The 14,233-nt window shown below is 35.8% G+C and overlaps 1 protein-coding gene across 1 annotated transcript; it reads left to right on the top strand.

Moving 5' to 3' along the window:
• Window positions 1–208: 208 nt before the first annotated feature.
• LOC113301795 (DNA (cytosine-5)-methyltransferase CMT2-like) lies at window positions 209–9,092 on the top strand. Its single transcript, XM_026550618.1, has 21 exons — window positions 209–691; window positions 1,588–1,622; window positions 1,719–1,821; window positions 3,038–3,145; window positions 3,236–3,355; window positions 3,542–3,638; window positions 4,185–4,363; window positions 4,530–4,595; window positions 4,681–4,920; window positions 5,026–5,084; window positions 5,171–5,237; window positions 5,311–5,640; window positions 5,720–5,788; window positions 6,252–6,338; window positions 6,425–6,512; window positions 7,020–7,141; window positions 7,218–7,322; window positions 7,728–7,771; window positions 7,903–7,972; window positions 8,049–8,152; window positions 8,649–9,092. The coding sequence occupies exons 1-21, from the start codon at window positions 371–373 to the stop codon at window positions 8,845–8,847; spliced, it is 2,613 nt and encodes an 870-aa protein (XP_026406403.1). The 5' UTR covers window positions 209–370; the 3' UTR covers window positions 8,848–9,092.
• The last annotated feature ends 5,141 nt before the right edge of the window (window positions 9,093–14,233 follow it).

The following is a 14,233-nucleotide window of genomic DNA, read 5'->3' as shown; positions in this document are numbered from 1 at the left end:
GGTCACTTACCAAAAGAAAAAAAAAAGATGAACCTTTCCTTTTATTTGTGTTATTACAGAAAGATCAGGGGATGGTTTTATAACATTTCCATTCCCGCCTACGCTAATTTCGACTTTTTTATTCCTATTAATGCGCAATTGGGCAGAGAAATACTATCGTGCGCAGGTAGCGTGTATTATACCAATCATCAGTCATATCACTTCTGACATTCTCAGTGGCTGACCACCACCATCAGTACAGCTCCCGCCAAACGTTTCCTCTTCTGCAGTCAAGCTGTAGAGCGTTCATTTTCTCCGCTCTACTTCCCTTATAAAATAAAATCCTAGATTCAGAAAAAACTAGGGTTTTACTTTCCTCTCGTCACTGAAAATGGCGGATTCGGAGAAAATCATGAGAAGATCTCCAAGAAATCACTTGGTCTCTCCTTCTTCTCCAAATCCGTCGAGTTCTGCATGTAAGAATTCTTCTTCTTCAACTTCTAGAAGATCTCCAAGATTTTCTTTAACCCCCAATGGCGATTCTTCTACGGTGAATAAACCTTCCAAGAAGAAATTAAAGCTTTCTCATGACGTGGATTTGAAATCAAAGAAACAAAAAAAGAATGCAGCTAACTATTCTTTCTTTATCGGTGATCCGATTCCTCTTGACGAAGCTACAAAAAGATGGCCCTGGAGATATCATGCAGATGAGGTAACATTTAAGGGTACCAATGTTCTTTCGATTACCAAGTAAATTGCATCTGTAACTACTAGTTGTTGATTCTTTTGCTTTTATGTTGATACATTATTGATGCGTTGTGGAAAAAAATGTTTTATGCGTCTTCAATGGAAATAATTTTAGTTTTGAAAAGTCGGAAAGATTTAGAAAAATCTCAAGAAAATGATACAAATCGTTGTGAAGGACTCACTTGTCATCTGATACCGTTCTATGTGTTTGAGAACTAGGAAAATTAGTGTGGTACATCTGTATAATGTCCACATCTCCATGGAATTTAACCTGGAGTTCTGAATCGGGTATTACAATCTGCCTTTTGTTTATGAAGTTTTGATTAAAATTACGGAAATATGGCATATTGCTGAAAAGGAGAAGCTTATACTTTTTAAACAAAGTAAAAAAAAAATGGACACTAACCCTGATTCCATTCTTCCTTTAGATTTGACACCTTTTCATTCCAAAATTATGAAATTAATTTTTATTATGTTTGACTATTCTTAGTTATTATTTAGTGTCTGGTTATGTTTTCAGAAGATATCATTAATTGCACATGTTTTGACATTTGTTACCCTAGTCTGTAATATTGTCTTTACATCTTATACAACATACAATCGCGTTTTTTTCCTTTCTTTTTAATATCTATAAGTTTATTTATTTTCCATTTTAGTCACTGGGATCCATCTTGCTGACTTAGATTCACTTTACGGTTAAGGATGCCTGGATTTCCTTCTCTTCTACAGTCACCAGACAATTTTTTTTTATTGGTGTTAGGGTAATTTTACTCTGGTTGTCCTGTTCTTTCCTGATGCTATCCTTGAAAGAATTGGGGACCTCTTCAAGTCCATTACTGATTTATGTCCTGGATTCTGCAGGGTAGAGAGACTAATGATAGAAGGTTTACATCTGAGTAATAATCCTTAAACTTATCTGCAGTGGAGTTCATTGTTTTTCGATTATATATTTTTTTTAAATCTTTGCCCGCTTGATATGGTGCATGCTGCAGTGATGATGATGAAGACAAAGTGATGTTGAACGTGAAATGCCATTATACCCAAGCTGAAGTTGATCAGTGTATTTTCGATATTGGAGATTGTGCATATGTGAAGGTACACCATTTCCTTTTTTATATTTTGTGTTGTTTGGTTGTTAACAATGGTCACATGTATCAAAATTCTAAGTACAACTGAGATTAAAATATTCCATAGTTGAGGAGGTTGTCTTTAGGCGGTTGTAAAACTTGTTGAATTATTTGGTTCTTGTATGGGAAACGAAGTTGAGTTTGAGGTTGTATTTGAGCAGCTAATGAGCATTATGCTTACCAACCATGGAAATCTGAACAGAAGAGATGATGAATATACAAGACAAAGCGAAATTTCAAATTTCTAAATCTTGTTTTATCGATGGTTTAAGTTATATCACCTGATTAGTTCATTAACAAGTCCCTGTCCATGGGTCACCGTTTAACCTTAACTAAGCATGTCTATGTTCTTGCTTTTATTTGTCAACTTACTGAACGATTCTTAGTTGATGAAGTTGAATAAATATGATATGGTTTCCGATTTGTACATTTGAAGTCTTCATGAGCAATGGATACTTAATGGATGACTTTAGCTGATGAATTGCATGAATTTCGACTTCCTAGGCCTATCTACACTAAGATCGTACAATTATTGTGGGATTGTTTGATTCGAATCAGGTAGGATGCTAGTTAAAAACTTATACAGTTTCACACTGTTTCTAGTTGGTCACTGCAATTTACTCGCTGGAACCATCGGAAACAGAATGCCACAGTTGACATTTCATTAAATTAGCATTCATTAATGTCCGCTATTATGGTAGCAGTCGTCTTCTGTCACCATTTCCTTTTGTTACTCCATTTCTTGTTAATGAAAAAAAATCACAGGTATGAAATTGAGACACATGGGAAAGGTGTTGTTAGTACTTCTTTTGATATATTATAGTGATTCATTTCGTCAGGCCTGTCGTGTTACAAAGATATGCCGGTGCAAGGACTGTTATGTCGCTGTACTGACCACCTAGACCCCTTGGTACAAAATATTCGTAAAACTGCCACTTCTGGATTTATAGCTGAACTGAACTTACTTTGTTGGCAATTTGTTTCGTATATGATATATCTTTCTTCTTTAGGCAAAGCAAGTATTTTAATCAGATATATAATATAAGTAGGAATTCAGAGTTGCACCTAAATATATAGTGCATTTATCATTTCTCATATTTGAGGATCTTTGAGGACTCACATAAAGTTATTCATGCAGTTGCACTAACTCTAGAAAAACTATGACATATTAAATATGTTTTCAGGGCGAGAAAGGAGGACAAAATTACATCGGCAGGATCTTAGAGTTTTTTAAAACAGAGGAAGATGAAGATTATGTTAGGGTTCAGTGGTTCTACAGAGCTGAAGATACTGTAATACTGCTGATACTTTCAAGTTTTATTGAACAGCTCGATCTTGTGTAATCATCTTCTGATTATTGCTTACAATTTTCCATGTTTCAGGTTATCAAAGATCAAGCTTCTTTTCATGACAAAAAGCGTGTATTTTGCTCTAATTTAGTGAATGACAATTTACTGGATTGCCTTGTTTCTAAACTTGAGATCGCGCAGCTACCTCCTAATGTAAGAATTCATAGTGTTTTTAGGTTTAGTGAATTAATAGCTCTTAATGAACTTTTGTTATTAGTTAATGTTATCATTGGTTGTGCAAAAGAAGTTGGTTAGGCTGTCATTGCTAATAACCGCATCACATGTTACTTTGGTCATTTTACATTTTCTGTTAACTAACATGATTCCACTTTGTGGCAGGTAAACTTGAGATCATCAAGATCTGTTGCATCATGTGACTATTTCTATGATATGAACTATTACTTGGAATATGCAACTTTTTGTAATACGATGACTGGTAAGTATGTGATTGTAATTTTAGTATTGCTTGACTTGGAAGTTTCATGTCATTTTTCTTCACCACACATCACCGTGCCCCAGTGGGAATTTAGTTTAGAAGAAAATTCGACATCCAAAGAGAATCTTTCTCCTCGGAGAGTCGTAAGATCAAGTGTCTATGTTGATCCAGCACTATACTTAAATATTACAATAAGCTTCAAAATAATTATGAAATGTTGACTCCATCAGACAACTATTATACAGTACATGAATTATAAAGGAAGTAATAGTAGTTAGTCTGTGGTTGGTATTAATATTATTATCATTGTTATTAATATCATTAGAACTATTATTGTAATCACTTTTGGATTTTGTAGCTGTTTATAACTGTATGCTCAAACATGTCATGTTCTTTAATTTGATATTTTCAGAGGTGGAATGGCAGGAAATCTTAATATAGTTATACATGCTAAGTATTGTCTGGGATTTTAAGTGGCAATGTGCTTAATATTCCTTGGTACATGAACTTGTGCGCGACTGATTGCATGAATCTCTATTCTTTCAGATAGCATCACAAAGTCTAATGACTTTGCCCAATGTACTGACATTCAGACAGTCTGTAGCAATGACCACAGTAATCTTGGCAAAGTAGATGTAGCCGTATTAGACCTTTACTCTGGTTGCGGCGGAATGTCAACTGGGCTCTGCCTCGGTTCCAAGCTCTCTTCTGTTAATCTTGTCACGGTAATTTTTTTAATCAATTATAGGTTCTAGTTCAGATCGTTAGTCTAAGAAACTCACCCTTTTAAGCCTCATAGAAGAGAGTCTATACAAATGGCATTTATGCCAATTTCATGGTCTGACCAACTTTTTTGTACATATGTTTTTTTTTTTTATTTTAAAAATATAGAAATGGGCTGTTGATACTGATGAAGCTGCCTGTGAGAGTTTCAGACTGAATCATCCCAAAACAAAGGTAACTAAGTTTTGTTTCCTGATCTGCGATATGTTGGCTAGCCAGAAAATGTTTTAGTTTAATGTTAAATTTTCTCTTTGAACAGATTAGGAATGAATCGGCAGCTGATTACCTTGATTTATTAAAGGAATGGGAAAAACTCTGCAAACTTTATAGGATTGACTGTGCAGAGATTTCACCAAGCTCTAATTCTAGAACTTCAAGAATCAAGACAAGATCATATGCTGATAATGAGATTTCATCTGATGAATTTGAAGTTTCAGAACTACTAGATATCTGTTATGGTGATCCTAATGAAACAGGGAAGCGTGAGCTGACATTTAAGGTATAAATCATTTCCCAAGCTTTGGACGATTCTTAAGTTGAAACACTAGGACCTTTTAGTACGAAAATGGAAGACCTAGGTTTCAGTTCATTTTTCTGTTTTTAGGTGCGCTGGAAAGGTTACGGTTCGAGCGACGATACCTGGGAGCCAAGTAAAGGATTGAGGTATGCCACTTTGAAGTTAACATGAAGCCTACTCTGTTTACTGTGTATACATTTTTAGGCGTTGTTCTTCCCTTTTTTCCTTGCAGTAACTGCCAAGATAAGATACGAGATTTCGTAAGAGAGGGATTTAAAAAGAAGATACTGCCACTTCCTGTGAGTGTCATTTGTGTTGCTTGTATGCTGATATATATGCAAACTTTGTTTCTTAGTAAGTTTGTAATTTCAGGGAGATGTTGACGTTGTATGTGGGGGCCCACCATGCCAAGGGATTAGTGGCTATAATCGCTTTCGGAATGTTGACGCGCCTCTTGATGATGAAAAAAACCAGCAAATAATCATTTTCATGGACATAGTAAAGTTTTTGAAGCCTAAGTATGTGCTGATGGAAAATGTTGCCGACATATTGAGGTTTGCCGATGGCGTGCTTGGACGCTATGCTTTGAGTCGTTTGGTTCATATGAATTACCAAGCGAGAGTTGGGATTATTGCTGCTGGTTGTTATGGTCTTCCACAATTTCGGCTGCGTACATTCTTGTGGGGTGCTCATCCATCTGTGGTAAACTAATTCACATTTTTTGTAATGTTACGATCTGAATTCATCAGAACTTCTTCTGATACTGTTTGCTGGTTTGCAGAAACTGCCACAGTTTCCACTTCCTACTCATGATGTCATTGTGAGATACGGTGGTCCAAGGGAGTTTGAGGTGCAGACTGGTTATCCATTCATCATATCATTTCTTATCACTGCATTTCTTAAGCTTGCAAATGATACGGGTTTGGGTCGACGCTATCAGGGCTGGCGTGTAAAGATTGCTCAACACACCTGCTTTTAAAAGCAATATTTTAAGAAAACAGCTGTCATGATTACAACCGCTTGGTGTTATGATGTTAAGGGCCATAGACCGTCATACCATTATAATGGCTGTTTCCTGACATTGCTTTTAGTTCCAAGTTACTCTGACCATAAGTACTATTAGTTATATGTTTTTCTATGTTAAAACAAGTTATTGACTCAGGGTCTATCCACACCCTGGCAGAGTGAAGGGTCGTAGACATGATTCAAGAGTGCTCAATGTTAACATGATTTGTTAAGCTTAAATGTACGTTTAATCACACGTTAGGGTCAAGTTTTGCCAGTTCTGACCATAATTGCCCATATTCTTGCAGCGTTGTATAGTCGCATATGATGAAGGCCAACCACGAAGTCTAGAAAAAGCACTTGTTCTTCGGGACGCTCTATCCGATCTTCCAGAAGTATGTACCTAGCTATGTTTCAGTTGTCTGACTTGATGTTTATGATGTTAGACATTATCCTTTTTTAACGTTTTCAGTAATTTTAGGTGACAACTCATGAAACTCGTGATGAGATGCCTTACAAAGAGGATCCACTAACAGAGTTTCAAAAGTACATTAGATCAAGTAAATCTGGTACGTTTCCAATGCTTTCAAACAAAGATGGTAGATCTCATTTTGAAATTACTTTAAATCCAAAAACATGGTCAATCTAATAGGAACAAACCATTAATAAGTGATGTCTTGCGAGCTAAAAGCCAGCTAAGCAATATATTTGAATCATCTTGCCTTGCATTATTCCTCGTACTTGTCATATGTTTCTAGCGCCTTACCTCATATCTGGCGATTTTTTTAACATTTCATAGCAATGAAGGTCAGAATTTAGTCATTTACCACTTGGTGATTTAACTCGATTTTCTAGGCTTCTATAAGATGTCCATGAGAGATCCTTCTGTCAATGAGTAGTATTTTTTATGCAAATGTATCTGCTTTTTGCATTTGCTACTCTACTTGATCTCTGTATCCATTTTTTGTTTTTGTTTTGCTACCTTATTATATAGCTACGTGTCATGTACATTTTTGAGACAGCTAGCTGTGTGATACTCTGTCCTTATCTATATGTATTTATCAATTATTATGCAGAGATGCTATGCTCTGGTTTGAAGGATGAAGTTAAGATAGAAAGGTCTATCCTGTATGATCATTGTCCTAATCCATTATCTGAGGATGATTTTTTTCGTGTTTGTCAAATCCCTCGGAAAAAGGTTAGTGACTGGCTAGACGGAAGGAACTGTTTTTGTGTTTGATTCGTTCGGTATATCTTACTGTTGCAAATTACAGGGAGCAAATTTTAGGGACCTCCCTGGTGTAATCGTAGGATCTGACAATGTTGCTATATTGGATCCAAAAAGGGAGCGAATACTATTAGCATCAGGAAAGCCATTGGTGAGCAGTCTAATTTTGTGCACACTTCTGTAACTAGTGTATATTTGACTGGTTGATTAGTTAACGGATGGCCTCGTTACCATCCATGTTTAGAATCTCGACCCTCGTTACATAACTCGCAAAATATTGAATCAGCGGTGTACATTAAAATGTCATGTGCACACTCGTTAGAGAGTGTGCACGAAATCGAACTCGTGAGGGATTTGGTTTTACTTCTCTTGGCTTTTGGTTCACATGTATTGTGTCCCATGGTAATGTACACTACAACTACTATCTTTTTACAGGTGTGTTGCTTTGCAAGTAAAAATACATATTTAAGATTGTTTGTGCTCTTGCAGATGGCTATGTTATTTTGTTATCAGTGATGTTTTCATTCCATTAATCTTCTGTTTGGGTTACATATAGGTACCGGACTATGCCCTGACATTAGGCCAAGGAAAGTCTCGAAGGTAGTGCATTTCCCTTGTATGGTTTGGAGTATAATTTTGAGAAATGTAGGAAGGCTCTAAAGGACTTGAGTGTTCAACTCAATGTAAACTGTGACTACATGCTATTGAATTGTTGCTTCCTAATCTTGTAGACCTTTTGCACGGTTATGGTGGGACGAGACAGTGCCGACTGTAATTACAACGCCAAATTGCCACTCCCTGGTACGAATTATTTGCTCAAGTGTTTATGTTCATCTGTAGAAACTTATTCTGAATTGTCATACCTTTAATCTTGCAGGCAGTGTTGCATCCTCAGCAAAACCGGATTATTAGTATACGGGAGTCTGCAAGGTTGCAAGGCTTTCCTGATTATTACAGGTTTCACGGGAATGTGAAGGAAAAGTACGTTTTCTTGTCCATTATTCATTTAGTTGTTCTGTTTTTCTTTTCATATAACGTTTTAAAGTTTCTGTCAATGTCGGCGGATTGTTATTCCTTGCTTATTATTCAGTGTAAAACCTGCAAAGAAGTTGAACATTAATGTGGCATACTCATATGGGGATACTTACGTAGAAGAGATAGAAAATATGATTGAAAACTCTCTTTTTTTTTATTTGTATCTTACCCCGATGAACACTATAAGTTTAGAAATTGAAACTGAGTGTGCACACCTGCCTAAATGGATGTGCATTCTGTCGTATTGCTCATATGCACCCAAAAACAAGCTATTAAATTACAGTGAGCTGCTAAAATCTTAATCATCCCGGACATTCAAGGGCCATATTTTTGCTCAGTTATCACTTGGCAATAATTTGACATGCAGTACTCGTACTCATCCAACCTTTTTCCCTACTTTTGTCCATATACAATTCAAATCATTGTTGTTTTACTTTGGCAGATATCGTCAGGTGGGCAATGCAGTTGCTGTTTCTGTTTCGCGCGCATTAGGGTACGCATTAGGAACTGCATGGCTGAGACTAAGTGGGGATGAACCACTTATGATGCTTCCGCCCAAATTTTCCCTCTCCAACACTAATCAGTTGTTTCATTCATTATCATCACCTTCTGAAATTGAACAGCAGAAGACTGAAGAGTAGATGGACATAATTCTGTGTATACTTACTGCTCATTGTACTGCGTAATTTTGAATACTTTCGGTAAGAATAAACTGTAAGCTCTAGTCAATATCGGCCGGTGAAAGTGTAACTCTGAATTCTTAATGTGAATCTAACCTCAATTTTTGATGTTTTTAATATGAATCTAACTTCACATTGTGATGTGTTCTGAACATGAGTTGTGATTCTTTAGCGTATGGAATTGAATCTAAAAACGTGGTTCTAAAGATATATGAATTGTTTTTAAGAGTTCTAAAGATTGTTTTAAGAGTTCTAAAGATTATTTGCATAGCTATCAGAAGAATATTTTAATCTTCATTTCAGGCTCTGCACAAGGGACGGCACTGGGGTTCACATCCGCCTTGATTATCAACATTGAAATGAACTGGTTTCCCATCATCTTTTACGTTAGACTCTGGAAGTGCCACAACTAAACCTTATGTGAGGTTTGGCTGAAAAAAGAGATCAAATCCGAAGAGATGTGAAGCTAGTCAAGCCACAAGGACTAGACAGCCGTTAAACTTCTTGAAAACACTTCCTGCACCCAACTTATGCCTTATACCAAGTTTTAGATGGTGTGTGTTGGAATATCATACAACTGAACATGATTACTTGGGCTAAGCATGATTCATACTTCACTTAACATGTTCAGAAAATTTTACTTTATGCTGGTACTTGATATTTATATTTAGGATCCTAAATTCTTTAGCTAGACAGTTAGTTCACATTTGTCCTTAGTTTGAAGGACAGATATGACGTTAAACAGAAGTCGGTAAATCTTGTAGTACCAAGGTCCAGGGTATTTCTTACTTTGGTAAACTTCCAATTCGAAATAGTATCTGGAATTGAGATCTCATGTAAAGAGAAAGATACCAAATATCTAGAGTTTCTTTTTTATGATTTGATCCTTTCCCCATGTCAGTGAATGATGGTGTAAAGTGTAAACTTTATTTAAGAATGATTTTTTAGGGACCGTGGTTTTTTTTTAGGGGACCCTGGTTTTATTAGGCTACCTTCCCTATAGTTATACGGGGTGTCCTAAAGTGTTGAAATGACTAACCTACCCTTAACCTAATTTAATTTAAAACCAACCTAATAACCACCTATATATATATATATAACCACCTCCTCCCACCACCACCGCCCACCACCACCATCACCTCCGATTATCACCACCACTAACCACCGATTACCACCACCACCACCACCGCCCACCACCGCCGATTACCACCACCACCACCTCTGATTATCACCACCACCAACCACCGATTACCACCACCACCTCCGATTACCGCCACCACCAATCACCACCACCTCTATATATAGCTTAATTTAAAACATTAACAAAAATATTGTCACAAACCCATTACTTGTCATTCGTTTTTGGTTGAATAAATGAGAAGTAATCATCAAAATGAGTTGAAAATGGAAGTTGCAGAGAGGTTTAATGGAGGTTTTTTTCCAGAGAAAAGTTCGGTTACATCGCAAAAAACAAGTCTCAGCTGAACTTTTAGTTCGGTTACGTCGCAAAACATTCGGTTTCATCGCAAAAAGTTCGGTTATCACGAATTAATTTTTTCTTAACCGAACTCAGAGTTCGGTTGATTCGCAAAAAATACTTTTAACCGAACTCCTTGTATTAGAACAACACAAGTCCATAAGTCCGGTTCCTTCGCAAAATAAGGATATCACCGAACTTTAAGTTCGGTTGGTAGAGAAATTTGATATGTAACCGAACACACAAGATGTACCCAAATAAATTGTTAAGTTCAAAGTTCGGTTACCTACCATTTTATACTAGGTAACCGAATATAGCACTGTAATTTTGGTTTTTTTTTTTATCGATGAGTTCGGTTAGATACACTTTTGGATAAAAGTTTGCGAACCAACCGAACTATGTACAGTTGGTAAAATTTTATTTTCACGTAAAGTTCGGTTAGTTATTGTTTGCAAAGCAACCAAACTTCTAGACCCTAAAGTTCGGTTACATTGCGGGCAAACCGAAGATTACACTGTAGGACCAAAACCTCCATTAACGAGCGAGTTCGGTAACCTGCGTGTTTGGAAAACGTAACCGAACTACACTTTCAGGTGTGTTCGGTTACATGTTCTTGACATATGGTAACCGAACTGGCCCAAATCTACATAAAAAATTTCATTTTTTTGAAAGTTTGGAGCAATTAAACCAACATTATCTAAGTATGAAGCATACCTAATAACCCAAATGCTCTTCCTCCGGTTGTGGTTGGTAAATTTTTTTCATGTTTTTCTTCTTCATCTTCTCTAACTTTACTCTCTCAATAATTCTACTTCTTTAGCTTAATCATTTCACTAATCATTACCCAAAATTAATCAGGAGGGTAGTTTAGGTATTAATATAAATATCTAGATAAGGGGTGACCTAGATTTACTTCTAAATGTCTTACTAAAAATAAAACCATGGTCCCCCAAAAAAAAACCATGGTCCCAAAAAAATCGTTCTTATTTAAACAAGAGGCTAGAATGAAGCCCACCACATGCTTCACAAGGACAAGTGTCCTTCAACCTGCCATCGTCAGTTGAAGAACAACCCCATAACAATACATATTAACTTTTATGCCACCTGTAATAGCAAAAGAGATATTAGTTCCGCATATTCCATTCAACATCTTTCATACAAACCTTAAACTTTTTTGATTAGGATTACATTAATTCAACTTAGTTAAATCAAAACATAATTTGTTATTAAACTAAAATAAAGCTAACATTCCCGCATTTTGGTTAGCAACAAATTCTTTTTGAATTTTGAAATATTTTAGTAAAAGAGTTTGGATTCGATAGTAATAAAAGAACTATAGGTGGCCACCCTTTTAATTTAAAAAATTTTCAATCACAATTAGTGAGGTAAAGATCACGAAGAACCTTATGCTTAAGTTGAACAACACGTTAGAAAACCGATTAGAAGAAACCTTCACTATTTATAGACCAAGGTAGTGTTTGGACACTGATAGACATATTTTTGGGTCTGATTTGATCTCAATTGTCTACTTTGTTAGTGCCTACTTTTGTACTTATTTTTCTATTTTGTGTATTTGTCGATGTTTTTGGAGAAATAAACTTTTGTAGAAAAAATGGCTCGAAAAAGTGTTAAAGGCACCCAGAAAGTTTGATTAAGGCACATGGACTTTGGATAGGGGCATCCCCTTCTTCTTCATTTTCATACAGAGTTTTCGCGAGAAATTTTGGTTTCAACAGTGAAGGATTTCTGGATGACAGTTCGTAGGACATTTTAGATTTTTAAGACAAGAATATCTTCTTGCCTTATAAACAGAAAATCTACGAGTATTAACTATGGTAGTTTTGAAAAAAAAGGAAGTTATTTTGTATTAAACATGAAAGATATCCTCGGAGGATTTTCTCGTGGAGCGTATTTGATTCTTCGAATAAAGAAGATTTGGGTTTAATAAAGAAATATAGAAAATAAAAGAAGGAAAATAAGAAAAAATTCCCGAAGATATTTTTAATTATGAAGAATAAGATTTTGAGAATATGTTTGAATAATAAGTTGGTGTGTATAAAATAATATGTTAATGAGATCGAACATGGACATCTTTTTGAGAGCCGAGAGAACTTAGTTTCTTTTTGGTAGTTTTAATATATTAGTGGAATAATATTTGAGGAAGATCATTTCAGTTTTGTAACTCATATTTTATCAATAAAAATAATTCTTCTTATATGATAGTGCATGTAATTTTTATTATGGGTAACTAATGCTTTAAACTAAGGCAATGAAGGAAACTATTATAACATGGTTGATGGGTAATAATTTTTAATTTTTCCATTTATTCTAGTTTTATTATTTATTCACTTAATCACTGCTTCTGCAGAGTTTTAATTTGATAACATGATTTTCTTAATTATTTGTCATTCAATTTGATAGGTTATGCTTTATTAAATCATTTGATATAAACTGCAACATGGAAGGATGACAGTGCCAATACTGTCTCGGCCCCTCGGGTTCGCACACTGACATAGGAGTCGGTGGCCCGAGTCGACTTCAGATGTTCATCTCCCTTCTGGAACATGAGGTAAGATTCTAACCACCAGCGAATCCCCTTTTAGCAGGTTTATTAGACGCCTTTGTAATGCATATATGTTGAGGTCTGAAAACGGTTTTAATTTTTAGTAGAGGGCAAGGACTGGCTAATATAAGATAAGGACTCGAATTTCATTACATTTTCCTTCTTGCATGCCTTCGGAAAACATTGTCAACGCGAACCAAAGCTTAAAATACTAACTAGAACGAGACCAATAGGGTAACGATCTTATAAGAAGTCATTCAAAAGGATTTTAAGTATTGGTTACTTCGTTAGCTAGCCTAACTCGAGGTTCAGAATGATTACTGTAAGTTGAATCGCGTCGCCCTGTAACCCAAGGAAACGTAACCACAAAGGTAGAGGTATTCAAGATCCTTTGAGCTTCTCATGCTTCTCTCTGACTTACATTAACTCAGATCGTCCCAAGAGGTTCGCTAAAATCGTAAATAGTTGCATTTCGGAAGGTTAGAAGTTGGTATAGAACAATCTAAGTGGACCCATCATGCTTTTTGTTTGCTAGATTCAATAAGCTTGTTTTGGTGGAGTCATCCTTGTCTGTGTTTTCTTAGAACTTCCTTTCCAATCAGAATTGTTCTTTTTAGTATATGCCCAAGGTTATTAGAGAGCGGGCTTGGAAAAGAGACAATATAGGTCGTTTAATTAGTGAAAAACCTAGTAGTTCTTTTGCGGAAACAAGGAGCTCAGAGACTCTTCTTTCGAGAGCCCTGTTTTCAGAAATTTCAGTTTTGAAAACTTGACTCTTAGTGAGAAAAGTATTCCTAGTCCTTTGATAGTGCTAGAAATAACGACTTTAAAATCTTTGATGAATCCTACTAGTGTTAGAGCATTGCTCGGTCGAACTCGCATGCGTTGCTATCTCAAGCATGTTTGTCAATGTTAGTGATCAAAACTATAAGTCTTGATTTCTAGTCTACTTATAGCTAAGTCTCGGACTAGGATAGAAAGTGTAGCTGAGCTCAAGACTCCATGGCGATCATCATACAACGACAAAGAACTACTCAAGGAAATGGTGGAACTTCATTGAATAAAAGGTATGTGGAGACTTGAACTTATCTATCACTCAAAAAGTTTATCTACTCTATCTCCTATCTTGAGAAAAAAGTTGTTTTTCTATATAGACTTTGATTATACACCTTTGCTATTTCGAGCCGAATTTATCTTTCTTATCTATTTCTCGAAATATGTGTTGGTAAGCTTTCGCTTTGGCCAAGTTCATCTTTACTAGTGACGAAAGTCATATTAAGTTTCAATTACTTGAAAATATCTTTGAT

This window comes from Papaver somniferum, chromosome 8, assembly GCF_003573695.1.
Source record: "Papaver somniferum cultivar HN1 chromosome 8, ASM357369v1, whole genome shotgun sequence".
NCBI lineage: Eukaryota > Viridiplantae > Streptophyta > Magnoliopsida > Ranunculales > Papaveraceae > Papaver > Papaver somniferum.
The sequence above is the reverse complement of the archived record's forward strand: the minus strand, read 5'-3'. Positions and strand labels throughout refer to the sequence as shown.